Source organism: Ursus maritimus, unplaced genomic scaffold, assembly GCF_017311325.1.
Source record: "Ursus maritimus isolate PB19 unplaced genomic scaffold, ASM1731132v1 scaffold_17, whole genome shotgun sequence".
Classification (NCBI taxonomy): Eukaryota; Metazoa; Chordata; class Mammalia; order Carnivora; family Ursidae; genus Ursus; species Ursus maritimus.
Genome location: NW_024424119.1, coordinates 18,388,654 through 18,413,055, shown reverse-complemented (window position 1 = coordinate 18,413,055; position 24,402 = coordinate 18,388,654). Strand labels below are relative to the sequence as shown.

Sequence of the window (24,402 nt, the reverse complement as noted above, 5' to 3'; positions counted from 1 at the left end):
TTTTTTTTCTTTTGAGTGTAGTTGACACACTATCCTAAACGCTTTAAACTCTATTTTGTGTATTTGTTTTTAATCTCTGCACCATCCAAATGACAGCCATTAGCCACATACAGCTTTTGAACACTTGACTATGTCTAGTTCCAAGTTGAGATGGAGTGTAACTGCAAAATCTCATTGATCATTTTTGTACTGATTACATGTTTAAGCAATAATCTTTTGGATAAACTGATTAAATAAAATATAATACTAAAATTCACCTGTCTGTTTACTTTTATAACCTACCTACTAGGAAATTTAATATTATATATGCGGCTGGCATTACATTTCTACTGGAGAGGGTTGCTCTAGTATCATGTCGGTTATAATGGCTGAAACTAATTATATTAAAATATTACTTCCTTGAGGATTCCTCTCCTAACTACCCAAGACTGGAATGGATATGAACCCAATGTAATTCTGTTGCTCCTTATGTGTCTATCATAGTACTGTTTCATTATATTTTAGTAGTTTGTTTGTCATTATTCCACCAAGCTGAAAGTTCCTTGAGGAAAGAGACTAGATTTGTTTTTTTTTTTTTTAATCTCTGTGTACCTATGTTACAGCACAGGCACAGAGCAAGCATTCAATAAATGTTAAAAATTAATCAGAATATCCCAATGAAATACTAATAAAAGTTAATGTGAAAAGTCACACACAATTCTGAGGCTATAAATGACTGGAGCAATAAGCAATCATAAATTATATTCTCAGCCTTTCAAAAATATCAAATAACATAAATTTTTAAAGTTTCAATTTGTTACAGAAAAAAAAAGGATATTAAAATCTGTTTCTCACCTGAAGTCAAATTCCTAGCTGTACTTTGTGATTTCTGCATTTCAGTGGATTTAAAATTGAGATCATCCTGCATCATCTTCAGCTCTTGATTGGTGATAGAAGAGATCTGTTTCATACGATTTATATTCTGTATTTGTAGAGAAATAAAAATGGAAAAAAATTCCACTGATTTGACTCTCCAAAAAAACTCTTGGAAGCTAGATGCTCTGAATCAGTATTCTTTTTTGAAATACATCTTTTATCATGTATGTTTTATGTATGTTAAGAAGAATATAGTGAGATTCAAAGTCAGGTTTTTGCAATAAGGAGAGACTAAATTAAAGCTAATGTAAAAGAAGTAATTCTGAATTTTATCTCACTGAAGAAGAAATTCAAATACACTACTTTAAGAACTGCTAGGAGTCTTAAGACACATAGAATATTTAAAAGAGATTGCATATTTTTCCTTCTATTCTACCACTCATTAGTAGCTGCTCAATAAACATTTTTTTATGAATCAAGATACTCCCTGATAACCTATACTCTTGTAGGTCCTTACAAGAAAAGAATCCCTTCTATTCATAATACAAATGACCGTGTAAAAATATATCAACGTTTTCCATTATAACATCTAGATTTTGAAGTTTCTGTGCAAATGTTACTTCACCAACTTCAGATACATTAACAACGGGAAAAAATCATAATAATTACTCTGAATTGGTCCCTTACTTACTGCTATAAAATCGACATTATACATATGTCATCCTTTTTCCCTATCATCCTTACCTGAATTTTGCCAGAAATACACAAATTAATAGCTTAAAGAAATAAAATAATAAGCAAGGGAATTTAAAGGAAACAGATTAAATGAACAGATGCAATAGTGAACCACTGCATTTTTTGAGGTGTATTTGGAAAGGTAATCACAGTAAAAATAACGAGGATGCTAAGACAGGCACATGGTACTCACTCTACTACAGTGCTCCAAAAGTGAAACAATATTGGCTTCTATCTGTGCCTTCCTTTCCAGTTCCCGATTCTTAGTTTCATCAAAAGTCTCAATAAAAGCTGCAGATTGACAATATGATGAGAAGCTTCTGTTAATATAGTTAACACTATATAAATTCTGATCTATAGGTCTTAACAGTACTTTTTAGAAATTCAAAGCAAATTTTAAATTACCACTATTTAATCTTTTATTAACCCAAGGGTAATTAAATCACTCAATAAGAATATTTCTACATAGTTTCAAGCTTTTAAAGCTTAACGGTTATGATCTTAATATAAATAAACTAAAGGTTACAAATCTGGGCTCAGAAGTAACAGCCGATATAAAGGAGAACATAAAAAAAAATCTGTTTTTACATAGGATCTCCTTGATATATCTATAATTATTCATACTTACAATTAGCCACTAATTTTAATACAGAAAATAGTTGCTGATTACTTATTTCATCTGAAAATGAGTATTTTCTTTAAAATGTTGCATTAATCTCAACTAAATAAAATAATTTATTCACATTATAAATATCCTAAGAAATCTTCCTTTCTCTTGTCTAACATAGAATCAGTACATAATTTACTCTTTTTTATATTCTTAAGGCATTTCTATGCCTCTTTCAAAAATAAAAACTTACAGTTAAAATAACTTTACTGTTAGCACAAAACAAATAATTTTTTTTGTAATTATTTATTTATTTATTTGACAGAGATAGAGACAGCCAGCGAGAGAGGGAACACAAGCAGGGGGAGTGGGAGAGGAAGAAGCAGGCTCCTACCGGAGGAGCCTGATGTGGGGCTCGATCCCATAGCGCCGGGATCACGCCCTGAGCCAAAGGCAGACACTTAACCGCTATGCCACCCAGGTGCACCCAAATAATTAATTTTGAGATAATTTTTGGTACTTGCTGAGATTTTAAAGAAATCTTGGGATATTGTTAAATCAGAGTTAGCAATTACTACTTAATGGCATGCTTCTATGAAGGTAACAATTGACATCGGACTGATAAAACTTCAGATTCTAGCAAAATGATTATTAAAAAAGGAAACCAGTAAGATAATATAGGTCAATTTTTAAAAATTTATGAACATACAAAACGCAATTAAGTGAAGATCTACTTACAAAGTTAAGATTTTTAAAAAGCAAATGAGAAGCTGCAACAGAAGGCTACTAAAGCTACAGTCAGTAACAGAACCAAGCAGCAAGATCTGAGGTGAAGGCTGATAAATAATGAGAGGAAGTATTATGAAAAGCCAAAAAAAAGGCAAAAGATACTAAAGATGAATACAGTGAAGCAGGAAAAAGAGAACATTCAATATTCAATCAGTAAGCAGTCTCTATATAAATAAACAGAAGTACTAGTTTTAGAATCTATCCTCAGCACAAAAATACTCATACACACACAAACCCTTCTTAAAATTTTCTACCTGTCCCTAAACTATGCTAGATATTTATTAATTCTTCTGCATTTATTATTAGCCATTGTATCTTCCCAAAATGAAATCTCTGATTTGGTATACATCAACAGATCTCTGAGAATATTTTCGTATCAGTAAGATCACTTACTGTCCATATTTTCCTCTCGTTTTTTTAGCTCCTTGTACTTCTGATTCATTTCGCCTATAAGAGATAGAAAATATAACATCAATTTCAAAAACTCCAGACACAGTGCTGTAAGTGTAAAATAGTTCTTAGGTTTTCTATATACCAATAGTTATTGAATATTCGATATTTTCTATTCGGTGAATTTTTTTTAAATTAACATACAATCTTTTAAGACAATTATATATATATATTTGATAATGCAGAAAAAAATCTCCTGACAGGAAAGGACTTTAAATCTTCCAGTGGTTCTCTATTTCAGTCCCAACTTGGACCTACTCAACCTGCGCATGAACACTACTGGTGATGGGAAACATAAGCTCCCCAAAAAGTTCATTCATCTTTGAATAACTCACAACAGCAGGCAAAATAGCAAAGTAACCTCCCTCACCAGACCTTAAAGTCTATAAAGCCTGAACAAGCTATTAGAATGTACTAAGTGCTACCGTATGAAAAAGGGTGCTTTAAAAGCACAGAATAAAGGGGCGCCTGGGTGGCACAGCGGTTAAGCGTCTGCCTTTGGCTCAGGGCGTGATCCCAGCATTGTGGGATCGAGCCCCACATCAGGCTCTTCCACGATGAGCCTGCTTCTTCCTCTCCCACTCCCCCTGCTTGTGTTCCCTCTCTCACTGGCTGTGTCTCTCTGTCAAATAAATAAATAAAATCTTAAAAAAAAAAAAAAGCACAGAATAAAGACAACTTATCTAGTTTTGGAATTCCCGGAAATTTTCTCTAAGGAAGTAATATTTAAGCCGCATTATAAAGAAAAAATGAATAGGAGTTACCTGGTTGAAACAGAGAAGAAGAGGTTCAAAATCAAAGTATTGCAAATACAGAAACCTGAAAGTGAGGATGAGTATGGTAGCACAAGAAACTGAAAGAGTGGTATGGCTGAGGCAGAGAATGTGAAGTGAAAAAGTGGCACAAAGAAGAGGCAAATGATGGATGAGAGACATTATAAGATACATACAAAAGTTTGGACCTCCACCTAAGGGCAATGGTAAAACTACTGAAGATTTTAAGCAGGGTAATAAAATGATTAATTTGTATTTCTGAGCTGCCTTCAGCTCAGGTCACGATCTCAGGGTCCTGGGATGGAGCCCCACATCAGGCTCCTTGCTCAGCAGGGAGCCTGCTTCTCCCCTGCCTGGGGCTCCCCCTGCTTGTGCTCTCTCTCTCTCTTTCTCTCTCTCTCTGTTAAATGAAGAAATAAAATCTTTAAAAAGGGCAAAAATCCTGGACCCTGACAATGGATGAAACTGGATACTTTAGCGGCATAAAGGGGCCATTAACAGAAGTGGATCATGTTATTTCATAACAAAAGGATTTTCAGTGTAACAAAAACTGAGTTTTGAAAGGATACCATTATTTCCCTAGACTAGTGAGACAGCTGCAGCCCTGTGTCCTCAGGGTCCCAGGTAGAGAAAGCAGAATAAATTTGTGCTTGCACCAATCTGTAATCTTTATCTAAACCAGTCAATTTTTAGCAATTTTTAGGAACCTTATTAAGATGATGCCCAGTAAGCATGGACAGAATAATAGACTAAAGATTCCTAAGGGGGTTTCTGATAAGAAGCTGGCATTTAGAAGAACTTTAAGGGTTAAAAAAAAAAAAACAGGGGAGCCAAAGTTACAGTGCAGAGGTTCAAATGCAATGGTCAGCCAGTGTTCTGTATAAACTCCTATGCAGGTTTTTTCAAGCACTAGCTAGAGTAAAGTTAGGAAGTAGAGGAAGACAGTTGCGGTAGAGCCTCGAATTACATGGAAGCATGGACTTTGTTATTAATTACAAATTTGTATATGATTTTTTTCAAAAATGGATTATAGACAAATTAAAATTGTCACCATTCACTCACTTCGTGGCAATAGCTTTTGAGTGGGAAACAAAGAATTAGAGTTGGAATACCCTCCATAGGAGGGTAATATGCATGGAAATGTTATACAACATACATGATGTAGCAGAAAAGCTAGTTTCTGCTGAACCTGCCATATCCTAGGTTTCTAAGAAAGTTCTGGTTGTCTGAGAAGTCCCACTCCTCAGAGATTGGTTAGGCATTAAGGGATTATGAGGAAGGCCTGCATCCTAGGCTTTATAAAAATTTAACTACCATCTTATCTTTCTTCTTATAAACGTAAAAGAATCTCCTATACAAGCTTTTTCCAGTTCCTCATCTTGCTATCAGACCTCAAGGCACTGTAATGAGGCTTTTCCTTCTGCCATACCAATGAAATTTCTCTAAGATTACATAACTCCTTAATTATCAAATCCAAGGGGCAGTTCCCAGTCCTTATTTCATTCTGCAATAACCGACACTATTGATACATTCTTTCTTCTTTCAATTTTTTTTCCTTATGTTTTTTTTGTCGTTGGGGTGGGAACTTCTTTGGTTTTTCTTACTCTCAGATCATTCCTTATGTCTTCTCTTCGTGGCTTCCCCTTTCTTCTATATTTAAATTCTGGTTTCTGCTTTTAGTTGACTTCTAATACTACATTACATCCAAGAAAATCCCACTCATTCTTGTGGTTTAAGAACTCTCAAATTTGACCTTTTCCCTAATTTTCTGATTATTTTATCCAACTGCTTACTAGATACATTCTGTGGGTATCTCTCAGGACATCCTAATAGTATATTCATAATTAAACTCATGAGTCTTCCCTCTCAAAGTCTGCACCCCTCCGTATTCCCCATTATTTTTAGACGTCCTTGGCCACAACTTATCATCCAAGTAAGAAACCTGGGAGAATATTCCTCTCCTCTCTTCTCAAATCCATGTTCTTAACTGTCATCAGATTGAGCTGGAAGACATATCTGGCCAGCTGGATGAGATAGGACAGAGATCCCATATATCTTAGTAGATTCCCAAGCTTCATAAAATCTCTTCTCATATCACTGTTGCTAAGAAGAAAAGAGATCAGAGAACTAGTGAACTTCTCTATTTTGCGATTTCTCAGTTGGAGGATTCATATCTGAGCTGCCCATGAGAAGCACAGACGTGGGCAGTCCTAAGATAGGGTAAAATATAGGAGTTATTACCAAATCTATTCTTAGATTTACTATCATAGGAGGGGACAAGATCATATATTGGAGAAGCTAATCAGTATGTGACACTGGACATGCAAAAGCAGGCAAGCAAAAGGGTCTAAAGTAGTAAGATTAAGAAGACCAAAGGAGAAGGAAAAGGGCATGTTAATAAAATAAGGGTTATTTTACAGCTATCCTCAAATTCTTAATATTTGATGCAATTATAGTTCTACATAATTTATTTATTCCAAATTTACTGAATGCCTGCTATGTGCCAGATACCGTAGCAGGTGCTGGGGAAATCAAAATGAGCAAGATAGTTACAACTTTATCCTAGAAGGGCTTACAAATTATTAGATGTACAAAATATATGTTTGAAGTCCTATAATAACTACTTATTAGGTGAAAGATAGGTGAAAGACTTCAGAAGGTTCTTATGTGGAAAGTATTGTATTGGTAAGGCACTCTAACAAGTAATGTAGGAATTACAGAGATGAAGAAGACCTTTGCCTTCAAGACATTTATACTCTACCAATACAAGTATCTCAAAATTATAAACTATAAATTCAGGCTTTTTTCCCTCATGTGGAGGAAAAAAGAAATGGGTATGGACTATTACAAAAAATCTGGAATACTGTGGAGAGGATATCATTGTTTTCTGATGCTCTCTGCCATAGAAAGCTAGTGGAGTAAGGGAGATATGCTCTTCTTGCACTACCGAGAGGCTGAGTAGCACCACAGCCTGCTTTATCCTCCCTGCCAGTTCATATGACTCTTACTTCTCCATCAAATGTTCCCTTCATTCTACATTATAGAGCTAGCTTGACTTTTATATTCTGAGAAGTAGTTCTGCTCCTGGAGAAGGTCTGAGTACCATTTTCCCCCCATCTTCTATCTTGGTTAATATATAACACGGCATAGGTAATGACTCTTTTGGTCTCAAGCCCCCCCAAATCAGCAGGCCTACTGATTTCAGAGGTGAAAGAGCAGCAAAAAGAAAATAAAATTAGAGAAGTGTGCCAAGAATAAAACCCTAAAGGACATCTGCGTATCCGAATTCTTTCCTATCTAGCACTTGGGGTCATTCTGAAGCAAGCTAAGTCTCCCCAGTACCTTTGAGTGTTCAATGCATTTGAATGTTCCTTATGTGGCATGGTTTTAGTCTCTACCATTCTGCTCATTCTACTCTTAGTGAGTTTCAGTTCTTCTTTACCCTTTTTAAAGTATAATGCCAAGGGGTGCCTGGGTGGATCAGTCAGTTAAGTATCCAACTCTTGATTTCAGCTCAGGTCATGATCTCATGGTCATGAGACTGGGCTCTGTGCTGGGCGTGGAGCCTACTTAAGATTCTCTCTCCCTCTGCCTCCCTCCTACCTGAAATGAAAGAAAGAAAGAAGGAAGGAAGGAAGGAAGGAAGGAAGGAAGGAAGGAAGGGAGGAAGGGAGGGAGGAAGGGAGGGAGGAAGAAGGAAAGAAGGAAAGAAGGAAAGAAGGAAAGAAGGAAAGAAAGAAAGAAAGAAAGAAAGAAAGAAAGAAAGAAAGAAAGAAAGAAAAGAAAAGAAAAGAATACAATGCCGAGAAATTTAGGATTCAAAACTGACTATCACTTCCCACAGTCTATATAGTCATCTTTCTGTTAATGCAACCTAGGATTTCAGCTGTTTTGGAGGCTGTATCACATTAATTCATACTGAGTTGTTTAAATCTCCACTAACATTTTCACATATTTTAGTAAGCCAGACCACTTTCTCTTCCCCTTTCCTACTTCAATTTTAATTAGTTTGGGGTTCCTATTAAATTCCATCTTTTTATATTCAGTTTCTCTTTCCTATCTACTTTTCACCTGTCATTAGAGCAGTAAGTAATAAACTAGCCTATCAAATACTACCAAACTGGTATGTTAAAATGAGCCCATATAAATTTAATGTTTTAAACTAACTTTTGGCTTCAAGCTTCATCCAACTTATCAACCACACATTCTCTGCAAAATGTTTTAAATTTTGGCAGGCAAGTTTCTTTACAGCTATGCAGACCAAGTCTGATAATTCTATCTCTACACACTGGAGGAACTTTAAAAATATATAATAAAAATTCTCTAATTATGTAAAAGTTAAATTATTGCTAAAAGCCTCGTGTATAAAGAAAAGAAAAAGGACCATGAAGACATTTGTTTTAACAGAGTAAAGTCAATAAAACTGGATGGTATAATAAGTAGTCCTTGGAATGTACTCAACACAACGAACTTCTTAATTATTTCCTAAAGCAGTGGTTATAAACTTTAGCATGCATCAGAATCATCAGGAGGGGTTGCTGAAACACAAATTGCTAAACCCTATCCCTAGCATTTCACACTCAGTAGGTCTGAGGTGGAGCCTGAGAATTTGTTACAGATGGTGCTCATGCACCTGATCTGGAAATAATACCACCATTCTAATGAAAAATACAAACTGTAATCTAACCAATCTTCAAATTGAACAATAAGCAATGATTCATTCTTCTTCATTGAATGTATATTGAGTCTCTATAGAATGGCAATGTATAAATGCCATTTGACATCTCAGATACCAGAAGATAAACCACTTGGAAACTGAATCAATTATTTTATATATCCTGGGGGAAATACTTCCTAAAATGTTTTGGGAAAATCTCCGGGAAAGTTATTCAAGTTTCAGTTTATAAATTAATAGCATTAATAATAACAGCTAATAACTAACACTATATGCACTTTTATAATGGTATGCTATTCTCAGTCACACACACACACACTCACAAAACCCCATTCATCTAATCTGCACAGTGACTATAAATAGTAGGAAGGTACTGTTATCATCTCCATTTTAAAAATGAAAAAAATTAGGGGCGCCTCAGGTTTGAGAACCTGGCTCCTGATTTTGGCTCAGGTCATGATCTCAGGGTCATGAGTTTGAGCCCCAAGTCTGGCTCCACACTGAGCATGGAGCCTGCTTGTGATTTTTTCTCTGCCTCTCCCTCTGCCCCTCTCTACTCACACATGTGCTCTCTCTAATAAATAAGTAAATCTTTAAAAAATAAAAAATAAAAATGAAGAAACTAAAAAAATAATAGGAAATAAAAAATTAAAATGAGGAAACTAAGGTATAAAAAAGTCAAATAGTATTCCAAGATCAGCCAGTAAAATAACACAGCTCAGATTTGAATCCAGTCATTCTGGTTGCAGAACCTGTGCTCTTAAATAAAACTATCCTGTCTTTATAAATTCCGTATTACCTGACATATGCAAAGAATAAAAGCTTCTAAACTAGGTGTTGGGACCCTGAGTACGAAAAAGTATTCTATAGACAAACCAAAGAAAAATGTTTTATATTTTTATTACTCTTCAAAGAAGCATATAAATTACGGAATAAATTGCAATGACTTTGTATAGAGTTTAGGACAGTAATACAATGATTCTATAGCACTTCACATATATTTCTATTATGATACATATTTATCACATTGTAGCAGTTAGATATTTATACGTCTGATACACTATATTAATAATCCCATATTTGGTTTTACAATCTAATCCATCTTTGGAAAGATACTGTACTCTAAAAATGAAGGAATTATTTGTAGTAATAATGCCCCCAAATCCTTCTTGCAGAGATAAGTGCTTAAAAATAAAAGATATATTTTTTTAAAACATGACTAGTTTTTCAACTGTATTGGTCAAGCCTGGTCTGTGTAAGTAGACATCCAGAAAATTAGCCCCACCTTGTGGATCATAGTAGTACTACAAATGCAGGCCTTTAGGAACAGTGAACTGTCAAAGTGTATATTCTCTGATCTCTACCTCTGAAAGCAGTAATAAATTGTATGTTAATTGAATTTAAATTTTTAAAAAAGTGTGTATTCTCTTGACAGGCAAAAACTAAGAAATTTCTAAATAACATTGGTGAGTAAGCACTTCCACATACTGCTGTTGGTTGTATAAAATGGCACAACTTTTTCTGGAAGAAATTTGCAAAAATAATAAAACTGTAAACATAAGTAACATTCTATTCATAATTTCACTTCTAGAAATTTATCCTATAGAAATATGCAAGTTAAAAAATATATATGCAACAAGGTTATTTACTGCAGTGTTATTCTTGGTAGCGAAAAACTAGAAACCACCTAAATGTCAATGTGGATACAGTGAACACTATTTAACCATAACAATAACAAAGATGATGATGGCAGCTAACAGTTGTTGTGAGTAATAAATATGTGCCAGGCACCATTCTTGGTCTGGCTTTAAAATCGTGACACTGGCCACTATGCTATACTTCCCAGAATGAAGTATACATCCTCATATGGAATAATGTACATTAAATATAGTTAAATGAAAGACTCAACCTCAGAGGAATTATATATTACTCCATCTTAAAATCATATGCTTATATATGTATAGAAAAAATCTAAAAAGCTATAAACATCAAACTGTAAATAATATGAAAGACTGGAATAACTCTAAAGACTGGGATGACTATGAGGAGAAAGGAGATGATTTTTTACTTTATATTTATACACTCTGTATTGCTTGAATTTTTCACATTAAGTACATACCAGATTTTTATATTAAAAGCACACAATTTTAAAAAATAAATTAGCTAGAGTCTTTAAAATAACTAGTTTAAGGAAAAAAAATTTTAAAACAGGAAGGGATAAATTGTTACATGCTAAGGTAAATTGCACAGTTAACGAAAGCATGAGAATGGTCAGTTGAGGGAAAACAAACACACACACCCACAAACACACAAGCACACCCCCCCCAATAAAATGAAGCATATTTAGGTGATTAAAATTCTAGAAATTCTAAGTAAAGTTTATAAAACTGGTAATTTCTTGATAAAAATGGCAAATTGAGTATGCACAGTTAATTCTAATCCTCCCCCAAACTGAACTAAAAACTATAGTAAAAAGAATTTTTAAAGGTAAAACTCCCAGCAATAAGAAAAATTAAAAAAGAATATAATGGCAATAAAATTTCAAAAGCTGTAACCAGATGGAAAAGTGGTAACTAACTGAGCAGACTAGATAAAGCCTAAACCTAAGCCACTATTGGGTAAAGCTGAGAATCAACCCAGTTTCAAAAGGTTTTGAAATTTTGCATAGAAGATTGATCACTTATTTTGTGCTCTTACTCCATGAAAGGTTTTGTCATGTTTTAAAACAGTAACACTCTTCTTTTTAGAATTTAATGTAATATAGTGAAGAATAAAGTAAGGATCTGATTTAAGTGGACCAAGAAACATTACCTACTTTGAGGAAGCTTCAGTATGAGATATATAAACTCTCAAGTATTAATCTGTGGTGAGAAGAAAAAATTTCTAAGTCAACAATTACAAAAACAAATTACTCAGCTATATGTCAGAAGTAAACCTTGACGTAAAAGGATTCTTAATTGAAAGAATATCCTGTGTTAAGTGAGAATACAAGCTACTATTATCTATTTTTTGTTTTTTCTTTACCCAGAACAATAGTGCTTTTTCCATTACTTTCTCTTTCTCATTCAGAAGTAATATTTTTTCAAGTTTTTATTTAAATTCCAGTTAGCATACATTGTAGTATTAGTTTCAGGTATACAATTTGGTGACTCATCCCTTACATGCAACACCCAGTGCTCATCTGAACAAGTCAACTCCTTAATACCCATCACCCATTTAACACATCCCCCCCGCCCACCTTCCCTCCAGGAAACCTCCATTTATTCTCTATAGTTAAGAGTCTGTTTTCTGGTTTGTTTCTCTCTTTTTCCCCTCTATGTTCATCTGTTTTATTTCTTAAATTCCACATATGAGTGAAATCATACAGTGTTTGCCTTTTTCCGACTGACATTTCACTTAGCATAATACTCTCTAGCTTCATCCACATCGTTGCAAATGGTAAGATTTTATTCATTTTTATGGCTGAGTAATATTCTATTGTGTATAAATATACCACATCTTCTTTATCCATTCATCAATTGATGGACATTTGGGCTCTTTCCATAATTTGGCTATTGTTGATGCTGCTGCTATAAACATCGGTGTTCATGTGCCCCTTCGAATCAGTATTTTTATATCATTTGGGTAAATACCTATCTAGTAGTACAATTGCTGGATCATAGGACAGTTCTATTTTTAACTTTCTGAGGAACCTCCATGCTGTTTTCCAGAGTGGCTGCACCAGTTTGCATTCTCACCAACAGTGAAAAAGGGTTCCCCTTTCTCTGCATCCTCACCAATCTGCTGTTTCCTGTGTTGTTAATTTTAGCCATTCTGACAGGTGTGAGGTGGTATCTCACTGTAGTTTTGATATCTATTTCCCTGATGATGAGTGATATTGAGCATCTTTTCATTTGTTAGCCAGCTTTAATCTTCTTTGGGAAAAATGTCTATTCATTTCTTCTGTCCATTTTCTAACTGGAATATTTGTTTTGGGGGGTGTTGAGTTGATTAACTTCTTTATAGATTTGGATACTAACCCTTTATCAAATATGTCATTTGCAAATATCTTCTCCCATTCTGAAGGCTGCCTTTTAGTTTTGTTGATTATTTCCTTCACTGTGCAGAACTCTTTATCTTGATGGAGTCCCAATAGTTCATTTTTGCTTTTGTTTCCCTTGCCTCAGGAGACATATCTAGTAAAAAGTTGCTACAGCCAATGTCCAAGAGGTTACTGCCTGTGTTGTCCTCTAGGATTTTGTTGGTTTCCTGTCTCACATTCAGATCTTTCATCCATTTTGAATTTATGTGTATGGTGTAAGAAAGCGGTCCAGTTTCATTCTTCACATTTAGATCTTTCATCCATTTTGAATTTATTTTTGTGTACGGTGTAAGAAAGCGGTCCAATTTCATTCTTCTGCATATTGCTGTCCAGTTTTCCCAACACCATTTGAAGACACTGTCTTTTTCCCATTGGATAGTCTTTCCTGCTTTGTTGAAGATTAGTTGACCATATAGTTGTGGGTCCACTTCTGGATTGTTTGTTCTGTTCCACTGATCAATGCGTCTGTTTTTCTGCCAGTACTATACTGTCTTGATCACTATAGCTTTGTAATTTCACTTGAAGTCCAGAATTGTGATGCCTCCAGCTTTGCTTTTCTCTTTCAAGACTGCTTTGGCTATTCAGGGTCTTTTCTGGTTCCATACAAATTTTAGCATTGTTTGCTTGAGCTCTGTAAAAAATGCTGGTGGTATTTTGATAGGGATTGCACTGAATGTGTAGATCGCTTCAGGGAGTATAGACATTTTAACAATATTTTTTCTTCCAATCCATGAGCATGGAATGTTTTTCCATTTCTTTGTGACATCTTCAATTTATTTCCTAAGTGTGTTACAGTTTTCAGAATACAGATTTCCTACTTCTTTGGTTAGGTTTATTTCTGGGTATCTTATGGTTTTTGGTACAATTGTAAATGGGAGCGATTCCTTGATTTATCCTTTCTGCTGCTTCATATTGGTGTATAGAAATGCAATAGATTTCTGTACATTGATTTTGCATCTTGTGACTTTACTGAATTATTAGTGTATCAGTTCTAGCAATTCTTTTGGTGGAGTCTTTTGGGGTTTTTTTGTTATTTTTTTTTAAGATTTTATTTTTTCTAAGTAATCTCTACACCCAACATGGGACTCAAACTCAAACCCCAAGATCAAGAGGCTCTTCCAACTGAGTCAACCAGGAGCCCCTTTAGGGTATAGAGTATCATGTCATCTTCCTTGCCTATTTGGATGCCTTTTATTTGACTGATTGCTGAGACTATGACTTGCAGTGCTATTTTAAATAACAACGGTGAGGGTGGACATCCCTATCTTGTTCCTTACTGTAGAGGAAAAGCTCTCAGTTTTCCCCCACTGAGGATGATATTAGTTGCTGGTCTCCCATATATGACTTTTAGGATGTTGAGGTATGTTTCCTCTATCTCTACTTTGTTGAGAGTTTTTATTAAGAATGGATGCTATACTTTGTCAAATGCTTTTTTTTTGCATCTATTTGCTTTTATTTGCATCTATGGTTTTCTCTTATTAATGTGGTGTATCATGTTGATTGATTTGCAAATATTGAACCACCCTTGCAACCCAGGAATAAATCCCACTTGATCATGGTGAATGATTCTTTTAATGTACTATTGGATGTGATTTGCTAGTATTTTGTTCAGAATTTTTACATCCACGTTCATCAGGGATATTGGCCTATAGTTCTCTTTTTTAGTGGAGTCTTTGGTTTTGAAATCAGGGTAATGCTGGTCTCATAGAATGAGTTTGGAAGTTTTCCTTCCATATCTATTTTTTGAAATAGTTTGAGAATAGTTAATTATTAACTCTTCTTTAAATGTTTGGTAGAATTCCCCTGGGAAGCCATCTGGCCCTGGACTTTTGTTTGTTGGGAGATTTTTGATCACTGCTTCAATTTCTTTGCTGGTTATGGGTCTATTCAAGTTTTCTATTTCTTCCTGTTTCAGATTTGGCAGTTTATATGTTTCTAGGAATTTATCCATTTCTTCCAGATTGAACAAATTGTTGGCATATAATTTTTCATAATGTTCTTTTACAGTTGTTTGCATTTCTGTGGTGTTGGTTATTTCTCCTCTCTCATTTGTGATTTTATTTATTTGGGTCCTTTCTCTTTTCGTTTTGGTAAGTCTGACTAAGAGGTTATCAATTTTATTAATTCCTGCAAAGAACCAGCTCCTGGTTTCATTGATCTGTTTTGACTGTTTTTTTTTTTTTTGTTTCTTCTTGTTTTAAAAAGATTTTATTTTTTTGAGAGACAGAGGACAGAGGGAAACTAAAAGGGAGAAGCAGACTTCCCGCTAAGCAGGGAGCCTGATGCAGGGCTTGATCCCAGGATCCTGGGATCATGACCTGAGCCAAAGGCAGACACTTAATCGACTGAGCCACCCAGATGCCTCCTGGTTTTTTTGTTTCTGTATCATTTATTTCTGCTCTGATCTTTATTATTTCCTTTCTTCTGCTGGCTTTAGGCAAAGCAATATTTTAAAAAGCAACAATTAAGCAAATATTTAATGGCTCCATTTAGCTAAGAAAGGAGAAATCTGGGTGGGTTCTGCCTTTTCTGAAAAGTAGTACAGCATCTGCCAATAATGCTCTGGTTTAGCAATGATGTAGTCTATACCCAAATTCTGACCATTTTAGTAACTTTCAATAGAACTATTTCTCATTGCTTCTAGTTAGCATAAATAATAATAACAATTACAGGAAAGTATGCATATTTCAATCTAAATATTATTAGAACCCATATAAAAAAATTACCTTATCCATCAATAAGGTAAAACTACTATCTGGGTGAAGTCTAGCATATATTTAAGATGATAAAATTAAATCCCTCAGCAGTTTGAAAAGAGTAATGCTATCTTATTATATTGCAATTTTTGCAAGGAGATTATTATTTTTTTCAGTCACTTAACAAAGACAAAGTAAAGATTTTAGAGCAAAGAAGCCTATCTAGAATTGGTCAAAAGTCCAAGTGTATTATGAGGATAACTCAACATCTGCACAATGAAGATTTTCTTAGAATAGTCAACTTCGTCTAATTTACTTAGTTAGCTTTGAGACATAGTTACTATATGTAACTTTTGGCAAATTATAACTTTAGAGACCTGCCCAAATGAATAAATATAATGCACTTAAGGAAGATATTGGACTACGCGGCCACCATTAATACCTAGCAGGGAACACAACTGTACCTAGCCCAGTATCCAAGGATGCCTTTGAATTTAAAATGAATTATGCAAAACTGAAAGGATGAAGCCACTACTCACACAGTGAGACATATATAAACATCATTTATAGTTTATATGTTATCTTAACCAGAACCCCTACAAGGCAAAAGGTGGCCTTAGATGGATCATACAAAGGTATCAAAAATAGCAGAAGCTAAGGTAGCATCTACAAAATTAGTAAAATGTGCCAGAGGGAATAAAGCCTGAAGCAGGAAGAAGTATGAATTGGAAAGTCAAAATAACTTGACTATCCTCCACATCTTAAGGAGTGGATTATCTACAATCTTGTGTCAAGGAACTGCTGAAAACACAGATGTAGGTCAGAACCCACCGCTTTACTGGAAATCATGAATCCAAGGTAGGAATCTTCTAGAAAATAATAAGACCTTTGCTAACCAACCCAGCTATCTCTGGAAAAGAGTGCATATGTACATCCTAAGAACTAGAGGGCACAAAGAAGTGATAGAGCCCAACTTTCATCTTTTGTTCTACAAATCTTTCCCTGCTAAAGTATAGCATTGTTCCATTCATTCCACAAACATTTATTGAGTGTTTATTTTCCCAGATACTGTGTTGATGAAAGAGTTACCAGGGTGAATAAGACACAGTCCAGATCGTTTGAGGATGTATAGCCTCAGAAGAAAGACAAACATCCAAGTAGATAGCGGTAATATAGTGTGGTCAATAAGTGATATATTTATGCACAGTGTGCTCTGATAATGGAAGAGGTCACTCATCTAGCCCAGCCCAGAAATAGGTCAGGGAGGGAAGTTAGGGTTATTATGGTGGATTAGATACTTGAAGTAGATTTTAAAAGATGAGAAATTACTAAGGTAAATAACAGGGGAAAGAACATTCAAGACAAAATAAATAGTAGGAGCAAAGGACTGAGCATGAAACAGTTTATCGTAAAGGGAGTGATATGTGGAGTACCACAAGGAGATTTTTATTAGAATGTAAGGATAGAGATGATGAGGAGTAGGAGAGGAGACTGACAACATATAGGTCAGACTGCAGAGGGACTATAATGCCATACAAAGGTTCTTAAACTTTATCTCATGGGTCATGGGGAGCCACTGTTAAGCAGGAGAATGACACAGATTCAATTTTACATTAAGTCACTCTAGCAACATTGTGGTGGATGAATCTGAGAGGAGGAAAGACTGGAGGTGGGACAACCATTTGGAAGGCTCCTGCAATAGGTCACTCAAGAAATAACGAAGTCCTGAGCTAATACATAATCTTCTAACAAAACCCCTGTGCTGTTATACCCATAATTCAGGATGTTCACACTATAGCAGAAGAACAAAAAATGAATGTGTTGACATATATATATATATATATATATGAACATACATATATACATATATTTTTACATATGTAGATTATCTTTTTCCACATTAATCAAAAAGGACAAAGAAGGTTAGAAAACAAAAAGGAAAACAGAAGCTAAAATTCAAAACATTCTGTTTATCTTAGAACTAGCAATTAATAATAAATTGTTACCCTCAAAGCAAGTTACTTTCCTGGAAAAGTAAACTGAATGTTGTTAGAAATTTAAATTTAGGAAAATTGTTTAGAAAGTTTCCTATAAAGTGTCTAAAATCAAGAACACTATCAGATTTCTCAGAATAATTTAAGTTATTAATAAAAAAATCTAGAATATTAGATCTATATAAATGAAAAGCAATAAAATAATTTAATAAAGAAAATAGTATGACCTTAGTCTTAACAATTTATTTTAAGCCTAGCTTGCCATATATGCCATTTAATATTCATAAACCTTAGTGAGGAAGGACCATTATATTCATTTTGCAGATAAGAAAATAAAAGTTCGGATAAGTTTTATTTACTTAATAACTGGGACTTAAAGTTTGTCTGCCTTATATGACTAATATGCCTACATATGTCTTACATAAAGCCATTACTATCCATATGTAAATACAACTATGTAAACATTTCATAAGAACATTTTTATTTCACAAATGTAGCACTTCATATCAGAAAACCAAGATTAGGCTTGGAAAGAGAATAAAACTTTGGGATCAAAGAGAACTTGGTCTGGAGCGCCTGAGTGGCTCAGATGGTTAAACATCTACCTTCGGCTCAGGTCATGATCTCCAGTTCCTGGGATCAAGCCCCACGTCAGGCTCCCAGCTCAGTGGGGAGTCTGCTTCTCCCTCTCTCTCTGCCTCTCTCCCTGATTGTGCTTTCTCTGTCTCTCTCTCTCTCAAATGAATAAATTAAAAAAATCTTTTTAAAAAAAGAAAATAAAATCTTATTAAAAAAAAACAAAAACCAAAAAAACAAAGAGAACTTGGTCTAAATCTAGACTTTACCCCTTACTAGCTGTGGGAATTTGAGTAATTTCTCTGAGCTTCAACAAGTATAAAACGGCTTATAAGACTTCAAAAAGTTCTTGCAAAGATCACATAGTGCCCAGTCCAGGTAAGTAACTAATCAATAGTAGCTAATGCTATTATTCATACATCAAGAAAAAAATATAAATAAAACTAATACACAACATTTAAAACTGAAGTAAAAAATTTATTTAGGAATAGAACACCCCTTTTGCCTGCTGTGAGTGTTTTTTCAGCCATAATAGGTATACACGTTTATGTATACTGTTTACAATACCATACTTAACTCATAAGAATATACAGTCAATTCTTGCTAATCCAAGAGCACGTAAATACCAGTTTGCAGTTAATCTGTGACTAAACTTCCATGAGGAAGCCACCTTTCTCATCCTTATTAGAAAGAAGCTGGTAAGGAAACTACAATGCCCAATCTCCTCCCCCAACCATACATCCGCTATAGCTCTCAAATAGCCACCAAAAACGTTTCCATGTGTTCACACCCCAGGCTCCCCCAAGTGTTCTAGTCCCTTTGGTTCTTCAAATCCACAGCTAGGGAAAGTTGGAAAAGGATCAGAATAATCATTACTTGCTACCTCATTACTGGGACCCCTAAATAATTAATTTCTTCTGTTTGTAACACGATCCTCTCTCCCCTCCTCAATTCTTACCCCTATTGATTGATAGTTGACCATATTAAGGAGGTATAAATTAGAAATCTGTAACAACTTTCAACTGTTTTACTTCATTTAAAAAAAATTGCTTTACAAAACAAATTCTTGTCATTATATAACCATTTTATTTCAAGTTTTTAATCAGCTTAAATAATTTAATGTTAGTTATAATATTTACTATTATAGTACAGTTAAGCATTTTAGTAGTTGAAGTTAGGGATCTCATTAAGAATTAAATAATAAATCCCAGGTAAATAGTCCCTGAGGCCCAAGTTAATACTAAATCAATGCTGCTATATATCTGTTATTATACATTATAAAAATTCCAGAAAAATCACCTTGGTGTTCTTCTAAATCCATGTCCAGTTGTCGAATTTCTTCATTAAACTGATTTAGTTTTTCTTTTATATCTGTTAACCTGTTGAAAATATTATTTAATAAATTTATGACAGATAACTTAGATATTCAAGTAGAAACATTTGATGATGATGTTAGGAAATCTTTTCTAAGTTGCAAAAATAGTATCTGTATATAATATGCCCTATTCTGAAGACAATACTATAAATTTAGAGAAAGAAGTCTTTCCCAGATCTTTCTTTAGGATTCATATTTAGAGTATAAGTATATTCTAGGAATGTTAGGTTGCCTGACTTCAAAAGCAGACCTTTCCCCAATGCTTCTTTTGAGCTTAACTTGTGATACTAACGTGAAAAATCTTTAGCAACCTTTTTTTTGTTGTTGGTTTGTACAAACTGAACTAAATTGGCAAATTAGTCTTAAAAATTAGAAAATAAGAGAAAATTTACCATTGACTGAAGATTATATAGGTTAAAATTTTAACAAACAGCATTTGTACTTGTTACAAAGCTACAGTAATTATATAGTGTGGTACTGGAATAAAGGAAGATATTATAGCAATGAAATAAAATTGAGAGTCCAGAAATGAGACCCCTTATCTACATACAACTGATTTTTGACAACGGTGTTAAAATAATTAAGCGCGGAAAGAATATTACATAAAATTTGTTGAAAGAATGTTTCAACAAATGTTGCTGGGACAACTGGATATGCAAAAACAAAAGAATAAAACTGAACTACCTTACACCATATACAAAAGTTTACTTAAAATGGATCATAGATCTAAACATAAGGGCAAAACTATAAAATTCTAAGAATAAACCATAGGCATAAATCTTCCTGACTTTGAATTAGGAACTGGTTTCTTAGATAGGTCACCAAAGCCATAAGCAACAAAAGAAAAAATAAACTAGACATTATCAAAATTTAAAACTTTTGTGCTTCAAAAGACACTACTAAGAAAATGAAAAGACAACCCACAGCATGGGAGAGAAACTTTGCAAATCATTTAGCTGATATAGAGACTTGTCTCTGGAACATACAAAGATTTCCTACAATAATAAAAAGATAAATAACCCAATTAAAAAATGGGCAAAGGAGGGGGCGCCTGGGTGGCACAGCGGTTAAGCGTCTGCCTTCGGCTCAGGGTGTGATCCCAGCGTTATGGGATCGAGCCCCACATCAGGCTCCTCCGCTATGAGCCTGCTTCTTCCTCTCCCACTCCTCCTGCTTGTGTTTCCTCTCTCGCTGGCTGTCTCTATCCTGTCGAATAAATAAATAAAATCTTAAAAAAAAAAAATGGGCAAAGGAGAAGTGCCTGGGTGGCTCAGTCAGTTAAGGTCATGAGATTGAGCCCTGCATCGTCTCCCCACTCAGCACGGAGGCTGCTTGAGATTCTTTCTCTCCCTCTCCCTCTGCACCTGCCCCCACTCATGCACTCACACTTGCTTACTCTCTCTCTCTAAAATAAATAAATAAATAAGGGAGGAGTTAAGATGGCAGAGAAGTAGGGGACCCTAAGTTCATCTAGTCCCTGGAATTCAGCTAGACAGTTATCCAATCATTCTGAACATCTACGAAATCAATTGGAGATCTGAGAAAAGAAATGCTGCAATTCTACAAATAGAAAAGCGACCACTTTTTGGAAGGTAAGATGTGGAGACGTGAATCCAGGGTGATACACTGGAGGATACAGCAAGGGGAGGGAGCCTTCTTAAGAAGGCTACTGGAAGGTATTAAAGCAAAGGAATGAAAAATTGCAACTTGTAGAAGTCTGCTATGGTGGAGGACATCCCCGGCTTAAAGATGCTTAGGTGACGAAGCGGGACAGAATTCCAGGTGGGAAAGCAAGGTCTCAGGAACTCTGAGGTCACAAAAAGAATGGGGGTGCCTGAGTGCAGCAGAGTCCCCAGGCATCAGAGTAGGAAACCTGGCTGAAAACAGTGTCTAGGTGCCAGCTTTCTGCTCAGTGTTGCCATAAACTGAGAACTGCTGCATGGTCACACAATTGCTCTCTGGACAGGGACCCAGGAAAAGGCAGAAGTGCAGTGAGACCCCCCCTCCCCACCCTGGGAGAAACAGTGTGGATCCATGCCACAGGAATCCAGAAAGTCTGGAGACTCAAAACTGGGTTGCATGCCTGAGATAAAAACACTCGGTCACAGACTGGGTGAACACACCGTTCAGATGGACTTCAGGGAGAGAAGAGTGATTGACTGCTTTTCTGTGAGGGCTCACTGAAAAGTGGGGGGCACAAACTTCAGCTCCAGGGCTAGAGATTGGGGCATCACCATTGGTGCTGAAAGCCTTCAGGGAGCAAAACAGTGCCACATAGGCAATCTGGAGCCGCTTACACTGGCAACAGGGGTGCAATTCCATTAGGGTAAGGACACCTGAGAATCAGTACAACAGGCCCCTACCCCAGAAGAATAGCAGGAATAACCGGCTAGCACAAAGTTTACTAATCATAGAGAATTTGCAAAACTTCAACTCTTGGGAAAAACATTATATAGCAATCATGGCTTTTTTATTATTCTTTAGTTTTTCAGTTTTATCTTTTTCCAGCTATTTTCTTATTTTTTCAATTCTTTTTAAAAATTTTTATATATACTATATATACGTTTTTATTTTTGGTTTCCTTTCATTGTATTTTATTTTTGTGTGTATATAAGTTGTTCTTTCTTTCCTGTTTTGGGATCTAGTTTCTTTTAACAAACAGACCAAATATACCCGGGCTCTAGTTTATTGTTTTGTTCTGTTTTACTTCTTGTTTGATTTTTTTCTTATTTTGTTTTGTTTCTGTTTTCTTATGGTTAGTTTTGTTTGCTTTTTTTCTGGTGGTGTTGTTATTTTTGTTGTCTCTCTGTCTTTCTTCTATTCTTTTCTGGACATAATGACAAAATGGAGAAACCCCAAAAGAAAGAAGAGCAGGAAGTACTCACTGCCAAGGAATTAGTAAGTATGGCTATAAGTAAGATGTCAGAACTAGAATTCAATACAATGATTATAAAGATACTAGCTAGGCTTGAAAAAAGCACAGAAAACACCTGAGAATCCCTTACTGTAGAAATAGAGGAACTAAAATCTAATCAGGCCAAAATTAAAAATGCTAATACTGAACTAAAGTAACAAATGGAGGCTCTAACAGCTAGGATAAATGAGGCAGAAGAGTCAGTCATATAGAAGACAAAATGATGGAAAATAAGGAAGCTGAGAAAAAGAGAGAAAAACAACTACTGGATCACGAAGACAGACTTCGAGAAATCAGCGGTACCATAAAGCAAAATATCTGTACAATAGGGTTCCCAGAAGATGAAGAGACAGAAGGTTTATTTGGACAAATTATAGCTGAGAACTTCCCTAATCTGGGGGAGAAAACAGGCATTCAAGTCCAGGATGCATGGAGAACCCCCTCAAAATCAATAAAAATAGGTGAACACCTTGACATATAATAGTGAAACTTGCAAATTTCAAAGATAAAGAAAAAATCTTGAAAGAAGCTTGGGACAAGAGGCCCTTAACCTACAGGAGTAGAAACATAAGAATGACAGCAGACCTGTTCACAGAGACCTGGCAGACCAGAAAGGATTGGCATGATATATTCAATGTGCTAAATGGGAAAAATATGCAGCCAAGAAATTTTATCCAGCAAGGCTGTCATTCAGAATAGAAGGAGAGATAAAGAATTTCCAGGGCAAACAAAAACTAAAGGAATTCATGAACACTAAACCAGCCCTGCAAGAAATATTAAAGGGGATCCTTTGAGTGAAGAGAGAGCCCAAAAGTAACAAGGACCAGAAAGGAAAATAGACAATCTACAGAAATAGTGACTTTACAGATAATACAATGGCACTAAATTCATACCTTTCAATAATTACTCTGAATGTAAATGGACTAAATGCTCCAATCAAAAGGCAAAGGGTATCAGATTGGATAAAAAAATAAGACCCATAGATATGCTATCTACAAAAGACTCATTTTAGACCCAAAGACACCTCCAGATTTAAAGTGAGGGGGTGGAAAACCATATATCATGCTAATAGACATCAAAAGAAAGCTGGGGTGGCAATTCTTACATCAGACAAACTAAATTTTAAACCAAAGACTGTAATAAGAGATGAAGAAGGACACTATATCATAATAAAAGGGTCTATCCAACAACAAGATTTAACAATTATAAATATCTATGCCCCTAAGTTGGGAACGGCCAATTTTATAAACCAATTAATAACAAAATTAAAGAAACACATTGATAATAATGCAAAAATAGGGGACTTTAACACCCCACTCACTGCAATGGACAGATCATCTGAGCAGAAGATCAAAAAGGAAACAAGGGCTTTGAATGACATATGGACCAGATGGACTTCATAAATATATTCAGAACATTTCATCCTAAAGTAACAGAATACACATTCTTCTTGAGTGCTCCTGGGACATTCTCCAGAACAGATCACATACTGGGTCACAAATCAGGTCTCAACTGATACCAAAAGACTGAGATGATACCATGCATATTTTCAGACCACAATGCTTTAAAACTTGAACTCAATCACAAGAGAAAATTTGGAAGGAACACAAACACATGGAGGCTAAAGAGCATCCTACCAAAGCATGAATGGGTCAACCAGGAAATTAAAGAAGAATTTTAAAAATACATGGAAATAGGGGTGCCTAGGTAGGCGAAGTTGGTTAAGCAACTGCCTTCGGCTTAGGTCACGATCCCAGGGTCCGTGGATTGAGCCCCACGTTGGGCTCCCTGCTCAGCGGGGAGCCTGCCTCTCCCTCTCCCTCTGCTTCTCCCCCTGCTTGTGCACGCTCTTGCTCTCTCTGTGCAAATAAATAAAATCTTT

General features: G+C 35.3%; 1 protein-coding gene across 2 annotated transcripts in view; it reads right to left on the bottom strand.

The window, feature by feature from the left end:
- The window catches only part of IFT74 (intraflagellar transport 74), an 80,781-nt gene that overhangs the window by 15,160 nt on the left and 41,219 nt on the right, over positions 1 to 24,402 (bottom strand). For both annotated transcript variants that reach the window (XM_008695080.2, XM_008695081.2), the window contains 4 exons: positions 19,531 to 19,610; positions 3,380 to 3,433; positions 1,784 to 1,881; positions 835 to 961 (listed from right to left, as the gene is read on the bottom strand). In XM_008695080.2, the coding sequence (XP_008693302.1) occupies positions 835 to 961; positions 1,784 to 1,881; positions 3,380 to 3,433; positions 19,531 to 19,610 (359 nt within the window). The remainder of the gene's footprint in view (positions 1 to 834; positions 962 to 1,783; positions 1,882 to 3,379; positions 3,434 to 19,530; positions 19,611 to 24,402) is intronic.